The sequence below is a fragment of the Apiospora marii genome (genome assembly GCF_038362585.1).
Source record: "Apiospora marii strain CBS 49790 chromosome Unknown utg000013l_segment0_segment0, whole genome shotgun sequence".
Lineage (NCBI taxonomy): Eukaryota > Fungi > Ascomycota > Sordariomycetes > Amphisphaeriales > Apiosporaceae > Apiospora > Apiospora marii.
The window spans coordinates 2653351-2671482 of NW_027117384.1; the positions used below are offsets into that span (position 1 = coordinate 2653351).

An 18132-nucleotide genomic window follows, 5' to 3' on the forward strand; every position below is an offset into this window, starting at 1 on the left:
GATTAGTCCATCGACGAGAAGAGATAAGAAAACCTTATTTCTTTATTTGGAAGGCACGATTGCATTCATAAAGGTTTTACTGCCCTTCGTTATTCACAGGTGTAATACTTTTGATGTACCGTTGAAGTCGGATTGACAAACTGCATAGACAGCACAGCAGTTTGGCGATTGTTGTTTGCTTGCCACTTATCTGATGCCAATGACAACTCACTTCCAGAGTCCTAGCCCAAGGCAACTCCAAGGCAAACCAAGGAGGTCACACAATCGGGACAATCAAGATGTGGTTGCAACAAGATATGTTGACTACAAGCACATGTCGTGTCACAGGCTTTATTCTACAAGCAGTGCGAGAAAAGCGAGGCCCTCCACGGCTGGCCGCTATGCATAGCTGCTCCTATCCGCCCATCCAGGCTGCAATTGGCTCCAGTCCCGCGCGAATCCGAAGCTCGTCTGGTACTGCCCGTAACTGACCAGCTTGACGTCATCCAGCCTGGCTCCCGCATCGGTCTGCGCCCACAGGCTAACCGCCAGCGTGTTGCTGCCCCGGTTGTTGACGACGCCGGGAGGGATGGGGTATACCGTCTGGGGGCCGATGTGAGGCACGTACTTGCCGTACTGGTAGCCGTTGACCCAGAACATGACCCGCGCCACCGTCCCCGCGGGCGCGGAGAGCTCGATGCCCAGGGGCACGTCGAGATCTTCGTCGATGTCCAGCGCGAACTCTGTCACGTAGAACCGGATGCCTGACTTAGCAAGGCCCTGCGAAGGATTGGATTCGTTGAAATCGGTGGTGTCGAACCCGGGGAGATGCCACCCGAGCCTCTCGGCATACAGTCCTCCTTCGTTCATGGGGCCGCGGATAGCGTCAACGTTCGCGCTGCCGCCGGCGTTGCCTTGAATCTTCCACAGGTTGAACCCTGTCTTCTCCTTCGTACCAGCAGGTAAGAGGTATGCGCCGAGAAGACCACGAGGATTCAGAACCCCCTTGGCCGTCGATGCCTGGTCGTGGCCGTGGTAGTCGACGACGACGGTCAGCACGTTGGTATTCGGTTTTAGGGTATCGGTCGGGAACTTCAGCGTGGCGCTGGTGCTGGTGAGACTCCCGTTTCCCGGGTGACCCCCGACGAGCTTTCCGTTGAGCCAGGCGTTCCAGCCGAAACCCAGGCCTCCCGACGCCGAGATGTAGACCGAGGTCGTCGTCGAAGTCGAGCCGTTGGTCCCGTCGAAGTAGCCCCGGTACACTTTCGTGCCCGCGTAGTAGCCGTAGTCGGACGAGAAGAGGACCGGGAGGGTCTCGGGCGCCGCGGGGCTTAGCGTCGTGGTCTTGTCGCACACGGTCCAGCCCGAGTCGTCGTACCCGGGCTGGGCCTCGGGCAGCGAGTCGGCTGACCGCCAGCCTGTTAGCGTCGGGAGGACGACTGCCCGAGACTCCGCGCCGGTGATGTTGATCTTGTAGGAGCCGTAGTCCGTCTTGACCGCGGCCACGCCCGGCTGCTCGTTCCAGACGATGCGGTCGATGGGTGTGCCTGTGTACGCCTCCACCGTGGTGGCGACGTCGCTGTCGCCGTCGATGTGGAGCTCGGTCCCCTCGACGGACGCGCTCCGGACCAGGTACGGCCCGAGCACGAAGATCTGCTCGTCGGGCCTCACGGCGGGGCTGGACGTCGTGGCCGGAGCCCAGAAACGCCAGGCGGTGGGCTGGTCGAGCAGGTAGACCAGGGCGCCGTTGGAGAAGCGGACGGCGGTGGTGCCCGCGGCTTGCGTGTACGTGAAGGCTTTTTGGGCCGTCGTCGTGGTGTCAGGGGAGAAGGTGGCTTTGCCGTTGCCGTAGGCTTCGTAGGCTAATGGCTCGTCGGCGTCGTCGTCTCCTTTGAAGGCGAAATGGCCGGTCTGGCCCTCTTTGAGGTAGAACACGAGGACGTCGTCGTCGTCGCCGAAGACGCCGTGGGCCGCGATGTCGGCGGTGCAGTACAGGAGGGCATGGCGGCGGCGGCGGCCGAAGGCGTAATCGGTCACGAGGATCTTGCTCTGCCGGCCGCCGAGCTCGACGTTCGGGACGGTGATGGGGCCGGCGCTGGTGGCGAGGTCGACGGAGAAGGATATGTTGGCGCGCGAGGGGGTCTTGGTCTGCTGGACTATGTGGAAGACGGCGCCGGTGTCGGGGTTTTTGAGGACCCAGCTGTAGGCGGAGGGGGAGGAGACCTGGTAGGGGCAAGGGGGGTTGGTTGGTTAGTCGGGGAACAGACACGAACAACAACGGGCGGCATCAAATGGGCCGGGGTGGGGAGAGAGGGGAAGTGATGGGTCGGGCCGTACTCGGTAGCCGGTCCCGTTGCCGACCATGTCGGTCTTGAGGAGGTCGGGGGACACCCTGGTGAACAGGCCGATGAGCTTGGTCTGGGAGAGCTTGTCGCCTTGTTGGCGGGTTTCGCGCAGGGGGGCGCTGTAGTCGTAGCTTGTGTAGACTTCGGGCGCGGCGGCTTTTAATGAGGAGAATTTGTTAGCACGGGAGTCAACCCCGAGAGTGCAGGTCTAGCCCAGCTATCGAGTGTCATGCGCAAGGAGTCTTACATTGACCCCAGTTCGTGCCTCCGTATGCCATGTAGATGTTGTGGAGGGTGACTCTTTGGCCGATCTGTCCCGGGCGTGTTAGCTGGTATGGTTCCGTGCCCGTGTTGCAGGGTCGGTTGAAAAGGGGTTATACGTACGTTGTTCTTGTAGTAGACGTCTGCAAATGCCGGATCATGTTCTGTCGTACACTATCACCAACCAAGCTCCAACTGTTAGTAAATAATCCGCATACAAGCAAGGCCAGCATGGGCAGATACTACTGACCTCGTCATAGAAGGTCTCGCTGCCCCAGTTGGAGAACCAGCCGCCCTCGAACTCGGGCAGGTACTCGGGCTGCGTGAAGGAGTAGTTCTGGAACCACTGGTGGTACGTCCGGACGACGTTGAAGCCCGTGTTCGGGTTCGTGCACTTTGTTTGGTGCATGTTAGCAAGGATCTCTACTTACATACTCACCATAATATCCTCTACTCCCCCCTTTTTTCCCTCCCAATAAGTGAATATAGAGAAGAGGAAAGAGGGAAACGCACGGATAACCCGCCCGGGTAGCTGTCGAGCCCGTAGACGTCGACGGCGCCGCCGACGTCCTGCCAGTCGCGCGACCACGACTGCGCCCGCATCCCCTTCTCGTTGTGCGTGAAGGGCACGACGACCCCCGCCGCCCGGAAGGCGGCCTCGATCTGCCGCATGTGCGTCACCTGCGTCGCGTCCGGGTCGTGCGGGGTGCCGGGCTGCTGGTACTCGTTCTCGATCTGGTTTAGGATCACGGGCTGTAAGGGGTTGGTTAGTGTTTGGGGGTATCTCATGTAAGGCATCATAAGTAAGGGGTTGTGCGGCGGCCCTGCGGACGGAAGGGAGCAAGGGTGGCGGAAGGGACAGGAAGAAACAAACATACTCCTCCTCCCTCGGTGATCTGGTTCGCCGCGATGAGGCGGCCGATCTGGGTGATCCATGGCAGCCAGGCTTGGTGGTACGTCTCGTCGCCGGTGCGGATCTGGCCCAGGCTGCCGTCGCTGCCCCAGAGCGCGAGGCCGCCGCCGTTGGTCTCGGCCTGTTTCCGCAGGTGTCAGTTTTCACGTGAATATGTGTGTGTATGTGTGCTACTTGGGTAACGGAAGATCCGAGACAATGATCTGATCATCGATAGAGAATAGGAGAAGGGGGCAAAAAGGAAAAGACATCTCCAAGGTTGCTCTCACGTTACAATAAGGCCCGGCTCGGGCGATGACCCAGAGTCCCGCCTCCTTGGCGCAGTCGAAGAGGCGCTGTACGTCCTTGCCCGGGGTCGCAAAGTCGTAGACCCCCTCGGCGGCGCTGTGGTACGACCAGAAGAAGTAGACGCTATTTGTTTGTTAGCCCGGCTCGGGGCTTGGCTGAAGTGAAACTTGTCGGTTCTCACTCGGTGTGAGCAGCCAGTAAGTCATCAAAGAAGTACCTTATGGTGTTGAACCCATTCGCCTTGAACTTTTGGAAGATGTCCTGTGCGATGATTAGATGCCGTCTCTGTGTGATACCCAATCAACAAAGAGGGGTCGAGTCAACAAGTATTCTACTCACCGGCCAAAGTTCGGGGACCGGTAGTCTTTGGTAATGAAACTCGGCGGAGCTATCAATCATCCCAACCTTGTCAGCATCGCGGCGGTGGCACATGAGGCATCATATTCGGTGTGGACTGACTATATATAGGTCCTGTTACCGTTGACGCTCAAACTATACCTGTCCCACGTCACCCGGTCCGTCAAGTTATTCGAAGTGGCGGCGGCGGCCCCCAGTAGGAGTCCGTACAGGAAAACGAAAGCCGACAAGAGCCGCATAATCAAGTTCAAACACGCGAAGATTACACTGCACCAGTGGCTGCATTAGGTACTATAATATGCCTGTCACTAACTAGGTATCCTTACTATTTCGAAAGCCACTCGTGTTACTTATACCACAGCATCGCCCTGGTGGCCGTTGGCCGCGGGAGCTCATACCGAGAGTGTTGTCTTCATGCGAGATCTGATGATCTACCCCGCATAACAAAACAGCTCTTGGATATATTGACCGCTGAGAAGTAAGTGCGGAGGCGAGTCCTCGAAGTCTGGTTGAGCCATGCGGCCTCTAAGGAGGGACGGAATTCCAGCAATCAGAGAGCTCGAATGGCCATGGCATTCTGGCTAAGCTCCATCCATGTAAGTGAATGGGATTGATGCAAGTAGAACCGAGGACGCTCCACACAAGCTGCTGTGCTGTCCCGACTGCTTTCATATACCTCGAGATGAATTGCAGTCGCTGCCAATTCGTCGTTAATTACTGCCAACTATTCCAACAGATACCCAGCTATTGTCACATCGCCAACAATTATTCCGGGACGAGTGCGCCAGATGACGCCAGACAAAAGTCTAAAGCTTACTCTAACCTACTTACTACTTACTACTGGCGGGCACTATTGCTGAAAAATTTGGAGATGCCCCTCGTATACAGTAAGGCTTTTGGGGAAAAGTCTCCGGTTGCGATGCTACAATTCAGCTGAAAATGACGTCTTTATTTTTCGTTCCCGAAAATAGTAGCAGGTAGCGTTCGGCATCCTGCAAGAATATTACGCCGAGCGCAAGAGACGACTTACAACCAACCCAACATACATGTCCATGCCTGGCTTACGGTACGCTTGCGCACACTAAGGTCAAACGTAGGGCAGGCAGGCTGAGCAAGAAAGAAGAAAAAAAGGCAAGAGAGAAACAGAGCCAATGAGATGCAGAAAGGCCAATATCTCCCCAGAGCTAGGTGTGTGGTGCATATAGACTATTTGCCATGCGACTGTTGCTTTTGCGCCAGCAGTGAAAGTAAACAAAATCTCCGAATCCGGTCGTCCCAGAGAGCCGTCATTGGCTGTGCGTCGCCCGAGACAGGTCTGGGAGATCTTTGTGTAAGACAAAAGGCTAAGGTTATTTGTCTAGTAAGTACCTAGGTTTAAGGCCAGCTTTGCTCGGCATCAGCGGGACGAGGGGCCAATTGATGGTCTCAGTCGCCCTTTGCCTGCGTTTGCCAGTCTGCCCTTGGCTTGTCGCTGCTCTCTGACTGACGACATAGCTTCAATGATCAATGTATGTAGTAGTATGCAGCCATGACATGACGACCGGCGCCATCGGTTCTTCTGCCTGCTGGTACCTGCATGCATGCGCGTACTTGCATTCACGACGCTATTGCGTATGCAGGTTTTACCTAGGTTGTTAATATCGGCGGGAGGTGCATACGGAGCTGGCGCGTGATTGGGCCAAGCCGGGCTGTCATTTCCTTGAGCTTTTCGGAGCGAGCGTTGTGCTTTCGCTCGCTCGTGTCGGGGTTTGTTTATGGGGGGAGGGGGGGCAGTGACAGGGCCACCTACTAGACTAAAATAATTGTTGTGATGTGTGTGCTGTGCTACTTACGTGTAGCTAACGCCGACAGCAGTAAGAGGAAAAAGGTGTCAAGGTCGACTAGGGAACAGCATGAAACTGGCTCCTTTGCTAATAACTAACCTTAGCCCCAGAGAGAAGAGGAGCCGGGCGGAGAATGCCGACGGGCGAGCTCGCTGGCGCGTCCGTCCTAACCCGTTCTTGCGCCGTCTGAGGCATGTCCGCTAGGCTGCTAGGGAACGGTGACGGCTCACGGTTCTTCCTTCTCTGCCAGTCAAAAAGATGGGGAGGGAAGGAGGGAAGAGGGGGGTTATGGTGTTGGTGTTGGTGGAGCCCATCGTCAAATCTCCGAGTGCCCAAAAAGAGACGGAGGCTCGAGAAAGTGCCTGAGCTTATGCAGGTACGAAGAACCGTGGTTTGCAGATTGTGGACAAGGCACACGCACGCTCTTCTCGTATGCACACGCAGACTCGCAGACACGCACACAGAGTGGAGGTGGATTTTTGACTTGACTGGAATTAGAAAAGAGGGCTAAGAAGGCTACACCACCACATGTCAAGGAAAAACCGGGAAGAACTTCCCAATTTTTTTTGGCCTTGACATTTGACAGGATTGAGGGGTCAGTGGGTGGCTGCAGTCAGGGCGCCCATCAGCCTGCATCTTCCAAGGCATCGTGCGTATCGGGCGCATCGTATGCATCTCGTCGGCCCTGGATGGGCTGACCAGGCCTGACCGTCGCCTGCTCGCCTACTCAACATGTCACAGGCAGCAGCAGGTCGAGATGAAAAGAGAGTGAACCTCATATCATGTGTTGTTATTGCGTCGTCTGGATCCGTCCCTGATCTACAGACAATCATACTATCAGATAAACGATTCACCTGTTCTTTTTCCATTCGTCTGATCTTCTTTTGTTTTTTTGGCGGCCGATACCACAACACCAAACAACCAACGGGCCATCCGTTGTAGCAGGAGTAGCATCCGCCGAAACAACATTGTGAAGATTGGGAAACTCAGAAACATTGGGAAAAACGCGGCCTAGCGACCGAACGAGTAGGCTGCTCGCCGAAGACGGGCGGTGGGATGCAACGTCGACGGAGCCGTTGGGAATTTAGAGTTGCATTGAATCAGGCGACATATAGGGCCCCCCCATCTATACCTCTCTCTACGAGTATATCCTTCCCCCCACGGACATATCAATTTCCAAGGTCGAGCCTCAGTTTAACAAGGCCGCGGCCAAGGTCAAGGGAGGTCAAGGCCCTCTAGAAGGTCAAGGCTCGCTTCGTTGCAGGATTATCTCATCAACCGCCAATTGACAAGTGATTAGTCGTTCTGAGCGCAAAGGGGGGTGCATTGCAATCCCGGGCGGCGCATAATCTGTGTGGCAGCTGTTCAGGGTACCTGAGGGGGGGCCTTCAATTCATCTAAGACAATGAGAAGAAAGAAAAAGCAACGAGGATCCCCCCAAGCCCCATGCCGCTGTCAGCCAGCAGCTGGGGGACCTGGCAAAAGCTGGCAGCATCTGAGAGCGTGAGGGAAGGGAAGTAGGTAGACAGTAGGTAAGTAAAAAACCGACACCCCAGTTCTCAGGTCCGCCTCGCCGTGGTACGTACAACCAAATTAAATCCCGGGCATTCGGCCAGGCATTTCGATTCACTCGCGATCTTCGGAAGCTTCATGGCGTGAGGGATCGATACGCGATCTAATCGGGAGCCCGATCATTCCATTCTTTCCATCTTCAATCTCGTCGCCAGAGCAATACTGGGCCGGCTTTCCATGCAAAATCCATATTTGTAGCGCTGTATGTAAGATACGTGATCACCTCTTAGGCGGGCACGAGACATCCCGCGCACATCTGCCATTGCGCTATGAAGACGTTCGTCGGCTTGCCGCGAGTTAGCTGTCGTTTTCCTCAAGGATGGCCCTTGGGTTTCAAGTCCAGGAGACGGCGGCCGACTCTTACGGTCAAGCGTCCGTAAGCAGGAGCTGAGAGCGAAATGAGAGAGGCACTAACTAATCAAACCAACTAAAAGGGAGAAGGAGAGAGCCCAACTACTGGCGGCTGACTGGCGTTGGCGTCGTTGTACGCTGAATTTACGCGATGGAGTTCAATGTTGACCTCTTCAGTTAAGGGCAGGGGTGGCGGCGCCCTACTGGCCCAATCAGCAGCTGTTTACGGCTATAGGGCGACCGAGGACTAGCATAGTGGGAAAAAGGAAAGACAACAGCATTTGACTCTGACAAGAGCCACACACACCTATAAGTGCCGATCATTAACGCGAATGTGAGTGTTTGAATTGACTTTCGAATCAACTGCCAGTAAATCCGTCCCGCACCGTTGTCTCAGATGGCCGAAAACGTCAGCGGACAGCTCGTCCGACCATGAGAAGGTGTAAACGGGAGACTATTGCGACTAGGCTTGCGCTGGACTGCAACCCCCTCCAGCCAGTCAGAAGAGAGAGGAAGATGGACGAGAAACCTAAAACAATCTATAGAACAGTTGAAACCGTCCAATAAATCATGAGATGGGCAGATCTCTCGAAACTTTTTGCGTCCTCTTGGCTGTGTTTCTGCTTACTACTACTTTAGTGCTGATGAAACTCAGACGACATGTCTGTTCGTCGTCGAGATCTAGACACAAAACTGCACATCTTTTTTTTTGTTCGTGCTGGCTGGGCTTTTTTTTTCAGGGACCCCATGTCTCTCACTAGGCTCAGACAAGTAATGATGTGTGATGAATCTCGGCCCAAGGCGATGAAGCTACCAGACTCCCAGGCTACCAGGCTACCAGACCACCAAAACTAAATTTATCCAGGTACCAAACACTCCAAACACTCGAACTAACACACACAAGCACCCTCGTGGGATATGATAAGCACGGGTTAACGAGGCGTCGAACCATCGCACGACCGGCGCAATACGTTGAAACAGATTTCTGGTCGCTCTGGGCGAATCGTCACTTGTCATGTCGCCGTTCCCGAAGCCTCCGGGCCAGAAAGAAAAATTAAAGCTTTGGTACCCATTCCCTTCCCACCCAAGGCCCGCACCAAGCACCAAAGCCCGTAAAACCTGCCCAGGAAACTGCGATAAACGAGCAGCGCACGCGACTACCGAACCGGGGCAGCAGGCAGTATCCGTATGAATGTACATGGCAATATGTAGCAAGCCAGCCCCACGCAGCACCGCTCAGTGGCATATTCCTCCCGCAAATGATGCCATGCGTTCAAAAGTTGTTGGAAACGTTGGAAAACCTTGGAAGAAGCCGGCCGACCGACCGTCCGACCAACCAGCGCCAGCTAGATCTCCCCTGGGCGGGGCCGTAAGCCAATCGCCCGGAGATGAAGCCACATGGTGGTTTACGTGGTTTTGCGGGACGACGTGTATGTAATGTTATGTTATGTTATGTACGGAAGGGCAAAAGAAGGAAAAGACGGGAAAAAGAAAGGGCGGTGTTTCTGGGCCTTGTAAGGTATGGTATACAGTAATACCCCGGGCGGCGCGGGAGGGAGGCCAGGGGGGTTAGGGTTGTTCCAAAGTTGCAACGTCGGTACTGTCGACTTTCAATCTCATTTGGCGATCCTTCAACGGCAGCTGCAAGGGCGACAATGCAACCCAAAGATGGGTGCAGGCAAGGCAAGGCAAGGCTCAGCCCTTGGCATCTACCTACTTGACACACGCACAATTCCATTCCCTCTTCAGCAGCACAGCCTGGGCAGCGCTGGCCCGGTCTGATCCCTACATGGATGGCAATACACTGTTCATGTAGCTAAAAATGCAGCTCTCTCTCTCTCTCTCGTCAGGCACAGGTACAGGCGCAATGACTCCCTCTAAGCCCCCCCCCGGTCCGTCATTTTTCAGTCTGCGACGAGCAGGTGCAGATACCAACGGGTATACCGTACCCAATGCCTCCGGTGCGCTGCTCGCCGCTCATTGGCACGGGTTGGGCCTGCCCGGGGCACGAAGTGGAGTGACTGGATCCCTATAATAATTATCGTCACACCAGGTACACCAGAGAGCTGAAAAAAGCACGGCCTCGAAGGGGGGAGAGGGGAGAGAGGGACTCGACAGCTCACGGTCTGGACGGTGGACTCCAGCTTGCATATACGTGACTGACGGTGTGAAAGGAGGTTGTTTTTGTTTATAATAGGAGCCCCCCAAGAGGGACTCCTCCCTTGTTCACGAAGCCCTAGTGTGGGAAGGACCGCGAGAGATTTTTTCCCTCTCTTCCTTGTCGACACACGCACACATTCACTACATACGCTCTCTAGCTATCTATTGTTGACCATCGTCATCCTGTCTCTCATTTTCCAAAACGTCATTCATTCTTTTTTACCGCGCTGTGCAGAGCTCAGCCCGTTCGGTAGCCCCGTTTCCTGCATTCGTTCACTATACAAGTGCATGGCAAAGATCACACGACCCTGGTCAAGCCGAGACAGAAGGGTCCAATTACCCATCGAGGGTTCGACCGGCCAATCAACGGGCCGGAACACCACAGAGATCAACGGTGATAGTGTGTCGAAACTGAGATTGTTCGAGCGAAGAAGCCTCAGTGTCTCACTTACATTCGAGATTATCCCGGCGTCACCATCGGCACGAGATTTCGAAATCTCGCAATCGCGCTAAAGAAAAATCACCAGCAATCGACTACTACGGCAGTCGCTGCCTGGGCTGCTTCGGCCGACCCAGAAAAGAACAAGTGAGGCAGGCAGATCGAAAGATCTGATTCCAGGAACAGCAGAACCTTGGACTTGGGTTCCACTCGACGGATTAGGCAAGAAGGGCCATATCCCGGTATTCCAGGCTCTCAGGCTCCTGCTAGCATCCCAGCAGCATCCCGGCATCCACGCATCCCAGCATCCTAGCATCCTAGCATCCCTCCCTCTCCCTGCTAGCCCAGGCCCAGCACCAGGCTAGCCTCTCTCGTCGTCTCACACAGTTACTTCGTCTCTCTCACTCCCAGACTCCCAGAGCGCAGAGCGTATTAGAGGGCTCGCAATAAGCAACGCAGCCCGTTAGACGAGCGGAATTCAGGATTTGCTTCTGCTCTCTGGTTGCGGCCAATCACACCCCTTGTCCCCGAAATCCTGGCAATACTACTGGCTACCAGGACCGGGGTTGCTGTCCATCGCGTGGTCTTGTAATTGGCAGCCAATCCCAGCGCAGGAAACAAGAGAGGGAAGAACGCGTCGACGTCGCACCTCAGCAAACAACACACACAACCCAAGAGAGCCCACCAAATTACGGTACCAAGCCCGTGGCCGGGGAAGCAGGAAGTTCCCAACTGCCCCCTCCCTGCCTGCGACGAGCCTACCCACTTTCCATAGCCTCGATTAAACCCACCCATGCCTTGACACGGACGGACGCACGCATTCTTTTATACACACTCACCCACACTCTCGCATTGCGTCGTCCTCTGCTCTCATAGCAACCACCCACTCTCGTTCTTTTCCTCACTTATAACCCAACGGGGCCTGTTCATCTGCGGCCGCTTCGTCCAGTGTGGTCTCCTGTCACTCGTTTCCGAACAATCTGGTTGTTAAACCTTCCTATCCATTCGCTTATACCCAACAACACCCCCTGGCTTTGCTTTCGCTAGCAACGCCCACGATTAATAACACGCACACGCACAACGTCGGGACACCATCCGGAACCTCCACCCCCCGGCGACTTGCCAGAACAGCCGCGTCTCATATATACCATCTTTTGCTTGACGCCCACGGCTACCGACTGCTCCCTGCAGTGTCGTCTATCTTGGAGGAAGGAAGACTGCCTAGATTAATCACTATCAAGGTCGTATCCATATAGTGCTGCTGTCCTCGTCGACTGATTCTACTTGGCCGAGCTCGAAAATTGCGCGCAGCAACATCATATCCGGTCCCTGGGCCTGCATCTACAAGCCGGCATCTGTCACTTTTCGCCACACAAGCAACGCAACCTGGATACCTCATCATTACCACGTTCACAAACGTGCTGGCGCCGCGCAACTCCTGCCGACCCAACCCGAGCCTTGGCGCCCTCTACTACTATATCTCTTTCTCATTTCTCAGACGACTTATAACAAGCTCGACCAGCGCCCAGCACTCAGGTGCAACACTGGAATAGCCAGCCCATCGGCTTTTGCAGTTACCTCTCTAACCCACTAATCACCTACCTCCCATCATGAGGGTACCTCGAATACTCCCAGCTGCACTGGGCGTCGCGGCTATCTTGGGAACGGCGGCCACCCTGTTCATGAACATCGCGAACGCTGATACCGATCGGAGAACCCCTACGCTGCGGATAACAGCCAGCGTGGCGGCGGCCTGCGAGGGACTCATCTTCTTCATGCTCATTCCTCTCTTCTACAAGACTCTCCGCCAGTCCTGGGCAGCCGACTCAAGTATACCGAGCCGTCTCGGCTTCCTCTTGAGGGTGATCCTGATAGTAGTAGCCACGGCCGTTTCGGTTGCCGTCTTGGCTATTTTGGGCAAGGATAGCGACAAGACCTACATTCTGGGTGGGCCCAGATCCTCGTTCCTTACCGGCGGATCCGTTGTACTGGCATATGCTTTCGCAGCTCAGCTGGTGTATGTGGTGGTTCATCACATCAACGGCAACATGCGCAATGGAGAGTCCGGCTCTATGCATTCGGTCGAGGGAGGTTCATCTCTGTCGATTACGAAGCGAGTCAAGGCCGTCCCTTACTCCCAGACTGTTCCGCGCGCCGCCGTGACCAAGGAACGTCTATCGCAAGAGTTCCAAAGCCCACCCGGATCCAGTGGTGGCAAGTCTGCTGCTGAAACGATGAGCTCTTTCCGCTCCTCCTTCTCGCAAGCAGTCCGACCGATCTCGTCGAAGACCCGATTACTATCGTCAAGTGGCAGGGTTGGAAGGCGCCCTCCTTCGCTGGACTCTCTCGCACACCGAAGCAGCATCGCTGAGGAAGGATATGGCTTTGACTCGTGGGATACTTCATCAGTAGACCCCCAAGACCGCCAGACCGTCATTGAGACCTCGCCGCCCCTGCCCCGATTCCTTGAAACGATCCCAGCCAGCCCCACCACGAGCCGCAGCCCCAGCCCGGGCACGCCTTTGGAACTGGACTTGGAACCCCCGAGGCCCGCCGCTCGCCGCAGCCGCTCGTACAGCCCCATGGCTCGTCGTGCACCGACGCTGACCACCCACGCCTCGACAAGTGAGCTTCACATCCACCCGCTGTTCCGCACAGACAGCCCTGAGCCGCCGAGGGCCACCCCCGGAACAAGCATCCACGCGGCCGAGGATGCCGGCAAGGTGATTTCGGAGAGATCACTTGGCCGGATGCGCAGTGGCAGTATGATTTCTGCACGAAGCCCGCTGTCCCGGACCAACAGCCGGGAGAGCATTCAAAAATCGCTTGCACCCAGCCTTGCATCAATCGCATCAAGCCTTACCCCAAGCAGCGAGCACCTCGACGCCCCGCCGGCTGACTCGGATCGCAAAATGACGCCCCCGCTGCCGGAATGGATTCTGAATGCGGGCTCGCGGACAAGCCTGACCGAATATGAGGTCCGGAAGCTTCGCGACCGCGAGACAACAGACGAGCCGAGCGGATTGGGCATTACCCAATAAGCGGGTGGTGTTGGTGATGAGGCAGACGCCTCGTTGATAACGAAGACTACGTACGACCTTTATGACCTCGAAATGACACGGGCTCCCTGGGGAGGAGAGAGCATGGGGGCAAAACAGCCCGTGGCTTGTTTATATACACACACAATTGCCCCTCTCGGGGCAACCCTTCATCATATCCTTTTCCCTTTTCCTTTCTGTCAAATACTTCTATGTTGTTGGGAGGTGCATCATCATGCATGGATGGATGTCCTTTTTCTTTTTTGGTTGAAGATACCAATGAAATTTTTCGATAGCGCGGCGTTTACAATCTGGGAGGACAAAAGCCTGAAGACTTATCAGCCCACGTATTCTGTAGTGGTAAAAGCTAAATCAAAGAAAGTAAAATCGTTAAACCCAAACAAACACTGCAAGTCCCCGGACCGCCTTTTCGCCATGTGTGCTGTGATGATGGTGGTGCTACATGGAATAAGTGCAACGCAACCGCCACCTTGAAGTTGAAGTTGGGCCAGTCAACGTCGTCCGATCATCTGTTTAGACGGAGGTCGATGAACACGGTTATACTTGCAGCTTTCTTAATTATCCGATATAGTGCCCGGTATAGTCCGATATGACGAATGGGTGTATATGTGTGGGGTGGCTGAACGGGATAATCAGCTGCTTCTTCAGATTTAGTTAATAATACATCAAATGTCAACATCCACGGACGTTGGGACGGACGACGGTCAAATGGACCGGGGCGACATAGTGGGTGCACACCCCAGAAGTCGCTAGAGAAGAGCCGGGGTCACGACAGGAACGTGGTCACCATGCTGCTACTGCCTCTGTGTCTCTTGATGCATATGCAGTGCTTCTATTGATAGAGGTATTGTGCGATGTGTTTGCTGGTTTACCGGCGTCCGGCCATTAAGAACAGCAAACCAAAGCAACCAGACCTCCGTCGGGACCGACTTACATAATCAGGCAGAGGCAGGCAACGAATTAGGCGCCAGAGGGTCTACGTCGTCGTTGGGTGATGATCCATTCCGGGTCGTGCCCCACCTGGACCGCCATTGAAGCTTCCCGTATCGCTTGCTGTACGTTATGTACCTAACAGCGGCGGGTGAGAAGGTATCGGATGGGCGTGGAAGGTATGGGAGGGGTACAACATTACATCAATGGGCATCTCTAATCGATTAAGGATTGAGCAGGCCTGAGGCCTAAGTGAGTGGATGGTGATCAACTGGCTCGTTGCCCGCCTAGGATTCGAAGCCCCCGCGAAAGGCAAAAAAACCGATCAAACTGCTCCAAACATTGATAATAAGCTTGGGCGTCTGCAAGGCAGCCGGGCTCTTCTCTGCTTGCATTCAATAAACCCGCCGCCTCTTGTCTGCCTCATCACACAATCCAGTCCCTAACCTACATCTTTCTGCTGCAAAATAATAAGGTACCTCTACCTCTGCCCTCACACTGCTGGAGCTTAGGTTAAGTAACATACGTAGGCAAAGTCGGTCTCTCTAGGTTGTAGGTTTTAGAGAGAGAGAGAGAGCTGCTGCTGCTGCTGCTGCCGCCGCCGGGTTACAAGGCTCACTTATTCATCTCCCATCACTTTTCCCATTCCGAAGACTTTCCCATCTTCAACCACTCCGACTTAATTCCACCCTCTCCCCCACGACCGACCAAAAACCACACCAACAACAACACCACGCACACACAACACACAACTTCCGCCGCTACTACTCATCACTACTGTTGCCCAAAATGAAGGTCACTTTCAAGGTATGCCACCCTGCAATTTACCCAGCATCCCTTGCCCTATTAATCTGTTTGCCCTATTTACTTGTCGCGCGCCCTCTCGTCGTCCCCCATCCCGGTCCCTACTTGGTTCGTGCGGCTAATCGTCTTTATTTGTGCTTTTTTGCAGGATCTCAAGCAGCAGAAGTTCGTGCTCGAAATTGAGCCGACAGATTTGGTATGTCGTCACAACCCACGTCACCGACCTCACCACCACCACCACCACCACCAACATCGCGCACAATATTCGAGTGCATGCGCCAACCATTGACCCCGCGCTGGATGGTACCGATCTGACATGATGGAAAAATTCAATAGGTCTCTGCCGTCAAGCAGCGCATCGCCGACGAGAAGGGATGGGATCCCAAGTCCCAAAAGCTCATCTACTCTGGTACGTCGGGCGCTTGGGTTCGGGCTGTGGCATCGGATGGGGGAAAGAAGCTAACATCCTCCAAGGCAAGATCCTGAAAGATGAGGACACCGTCGAGACGTACAAGATCGAGGAGAAGGGCTTCGTTGTATGCATGGTGAACAAGGTATGACTCCCCCGCTGCGTGTTGTGCACTTGGCACATGTCCAGCCCCGCGTTTATCGCCATCTTTGCTATCTATCGTGGAATTTATGGCGTACGTAGGCTGACCTCCGAGCTAGCCTAAGGTCGCTGCCGCCCCGGCTGCTTCCTCCAGCGCTGTCCCCGAGACCCCGGCTCGCGCTCCGGCTGCCACACCTGCTGCCCCGGCTGCCCCCTCGCATTCAAGCGCTACCTCCGCCGCTCCACCTGCGACCCCGACCCCGGCCGGCGCTACTGCTGCTGCCGGAGCCGCCCCTCACGATCCCAATGCCATGGCCATGGGTGCTGAACGCGCAAGCATCATTACCAACATGGAGGCCATGGGCTTCGAGCGCGCTCAGATCGATGCGGCCATGCGTGCCGCTTTCCACAACCCCGACCGAGCTGTCGAATACCTCTTGAACGTTAGTCTTACTCGCATACCCGTGTTCTGAGTACCATCCGGCTGACTGTAGGTGAAAATAGGGAATTCCGGAGACCGCCCGACAGCAGCCTCCTGCCGAGTCCCAAGGCCAGGCGGCCGCCGCACCCGAGGCCGATGCCGCCGCCATTGCCAGCGCTATGGCGGCCGAACCCTCCGGTGACGAGGGCGCCCCCGTCAACCTGTTCGACCTCGCTGCCCAAGCCCAGGGCGGTGGCCGTGGAGGCGCCGGTGCCGGTGCCGGTGCTGGTGCCCGTGGAGCAGCTGCCCCCGCCGCAGCTGCCGCTGGTGGTGATGCCAACCGTGATCTTGGCAACCTGGACTTCCTGCGCAACAATGCGCAGTTCCAGCAGCTCCGCCAAATCGTGCAGCAACAACCCGGCATGCTCGAGCCGATCCTCCAGCAACTCGGTGCCGGCAACCCACAGCTCGCTCAGCTCATCTCGCAAAATCCCAACCAGTTCTTGCAACTGCTAGGCGAGGATGCCGAGGATGACGCTGCGCTGCCCCCTGGAGCCCAGGCTATTAGTGTAACCGAGGAGGAGCGTGATGCTATTGAGAGAGTAAGTCGGACAGTCTTCTTAGGCCAACGGGACATTGAATGCTAACCGATATACACAGTTGACTCGCCTCGGATTCAGCCAAGAGGCTTGCATTCAGGCCTACTTCGCGTGCGACAAGAACGAGGAGCTGGCCGCAAACCTCCTATTCGACCAGCCCGAGGATGACGAACCGGCCCAAAACTAAGGCTTGAAAACCTGTTTCATTGCTTTATGAATGTTCACACGGCGGTGTTTATGATATCCTCTCTTCTGGTCGATGCCCGGGTTCATGCAACATTGATGTGCGTAGCACACACGGCAGGGTTCTGCTCTGAATAGGGTCTATGTCATCGGCGATGCGCTTTGTTTCCCATATGGGTTCAGCGTTGTTCTGAGCATGGAGCTACATATCTCGTTACGAAACAAAAATCCGGCTTTGAAATTTGACAGATGGTCAGATTTTACCGACATAGCAGCGATCAACTTGATTACGAAGGACGAGTTGATGATGAAAACCATACTTTCCTCTATGCTCTCAGGCTTCGTTTTCTCGAGTCTGTCCTCCACATCCAGGGGCGTATGGGGGCACACGAACAAGGGAGTTTGCAAATGTTGCATCGGACCCGCTACTGGTAATTCTTCATAGCAGAATCACAAAACATACCAAGAAAGGACACCCCTACTATGTTTAAAATACTTGACGGTCGGCGATGCTTGTTTTTATGTGATGCTCGGCGACAGTTATGGTGATGTAGCTCACCATTACACAGAAAGAGGCTTGATTAAATCTGTACCCCTTCTTGCTGTCGATGTTCAGGGTAAGGCATTATTATGCAAGGGGACGAACGTGTATCATTGATCTGGGAGAAGTTTAGGGAGTTGGCACAGATATGCCTCGCCCTTTCCAGTTGTCTATGCTAACCACAACGCAGTGACTTTCATGGTCTCATTCCCATTGCTTCTCAAGAAAAGAGAGAACCCCCGCATTTTGCAAGTTTCTCCTCATCATATTATACAAATCGCCGTTCTATAAAACACAGTATCCCTGTACGGTTGCACAATGGTAACCGAGCCGGATCTCGGCCCAGCTTAGTCTCAGGCTCAGTCAGGCTCAGGCTCGCTCGCTATACGCCGAACGACCTGAAAATGTCTCCTTTCCTCTCTTGATTCTCGTCCCCTTCTCCCCTATTTGTTTTGTGTTGACTCCTTTGCCCCTTGTCCGTAGAAGAGAACTTGACAGACGTCGCCGAGCCACTCTGCCCTGCCTGCCTCGTAAAGATTCCTCGAGAAATAAAAGAA

General features: G+C 55.0%; 3 protein-coding genes across 3 annotated transcripts; 2 read left to right on the plus strand and 1 right to left on the minus strand.

Moving 5' to 3' along the window:
* Positions 1 to 378: 378 nt before the first annotated feature.
* PG985_015937 ((Trans)glycosidase) lies at positions 379 to 4382 on the minus strand (the record flags this gene model as incomplete). The annotated part of the gene is made up of 11 exons (XM_066835703.1): positions 379 to 2202; positions 2317 to 2480; positions 2572 to 2635; positions 2709 to 2759; positions 2836 to 2979; positions 3099 to 3338; positions 3464 to 3619; positions 3768 to 3909; positions 4004 to 4047; positions 4126 to 4174; positions 4246 to 4382. The coding sequence occupies 11 exons, from the start codon at positions 4380 to 4382 to the stop codon at positions 379 to 381; spliced, it is 3015 nt and encodes a 1004-aa protein (XP_066676906.1).
* A 7716-nt stretch (positions 4383 to 12098) lies between these two features.
* PG985_015938 (uncharacterized protein) lies at positions 12099 to 13529 on the plus strand (the record flags this gene model as incomplete). Its single annotated transcript, XM_066835704.1, has 1 exon — positions 12099 to 13529. One exon carries the CDS (start codon positions 12099 to 12101, stop codon positions 13527 to 13529), a length of 1431 nt encoding a protein of 476 aa, XP_066676907.1.
* Positions 13530 to 15266: 1737 nt separating this feature from the next.
* On the plus strand, positions 15267 to 17038 carry PG985_015939 (UV excision repair protein Rad23; the record flags this gene model as incomplete). The annotated part of the gene is made up of 7 exons (XM_066835705.1): positions 15267 to 15284; positions 15430 to 15477; positions 15618 to 15690; positions 15756 to 15835; positions 15951 to 16274; positions 16336 to 16854; positions 16913 to 17038. The coding sequence occupies 7 exons, from the start codon at positions 15267 to 15269 to the stop codon at positions 17036 to 17038; spliced, it is 1188 nt and encodes a 395-aa protein (XP_066676908.1).
* Between the last annotated feature and the right edge of the window lie 1094 nt (positions 17039 to 18132).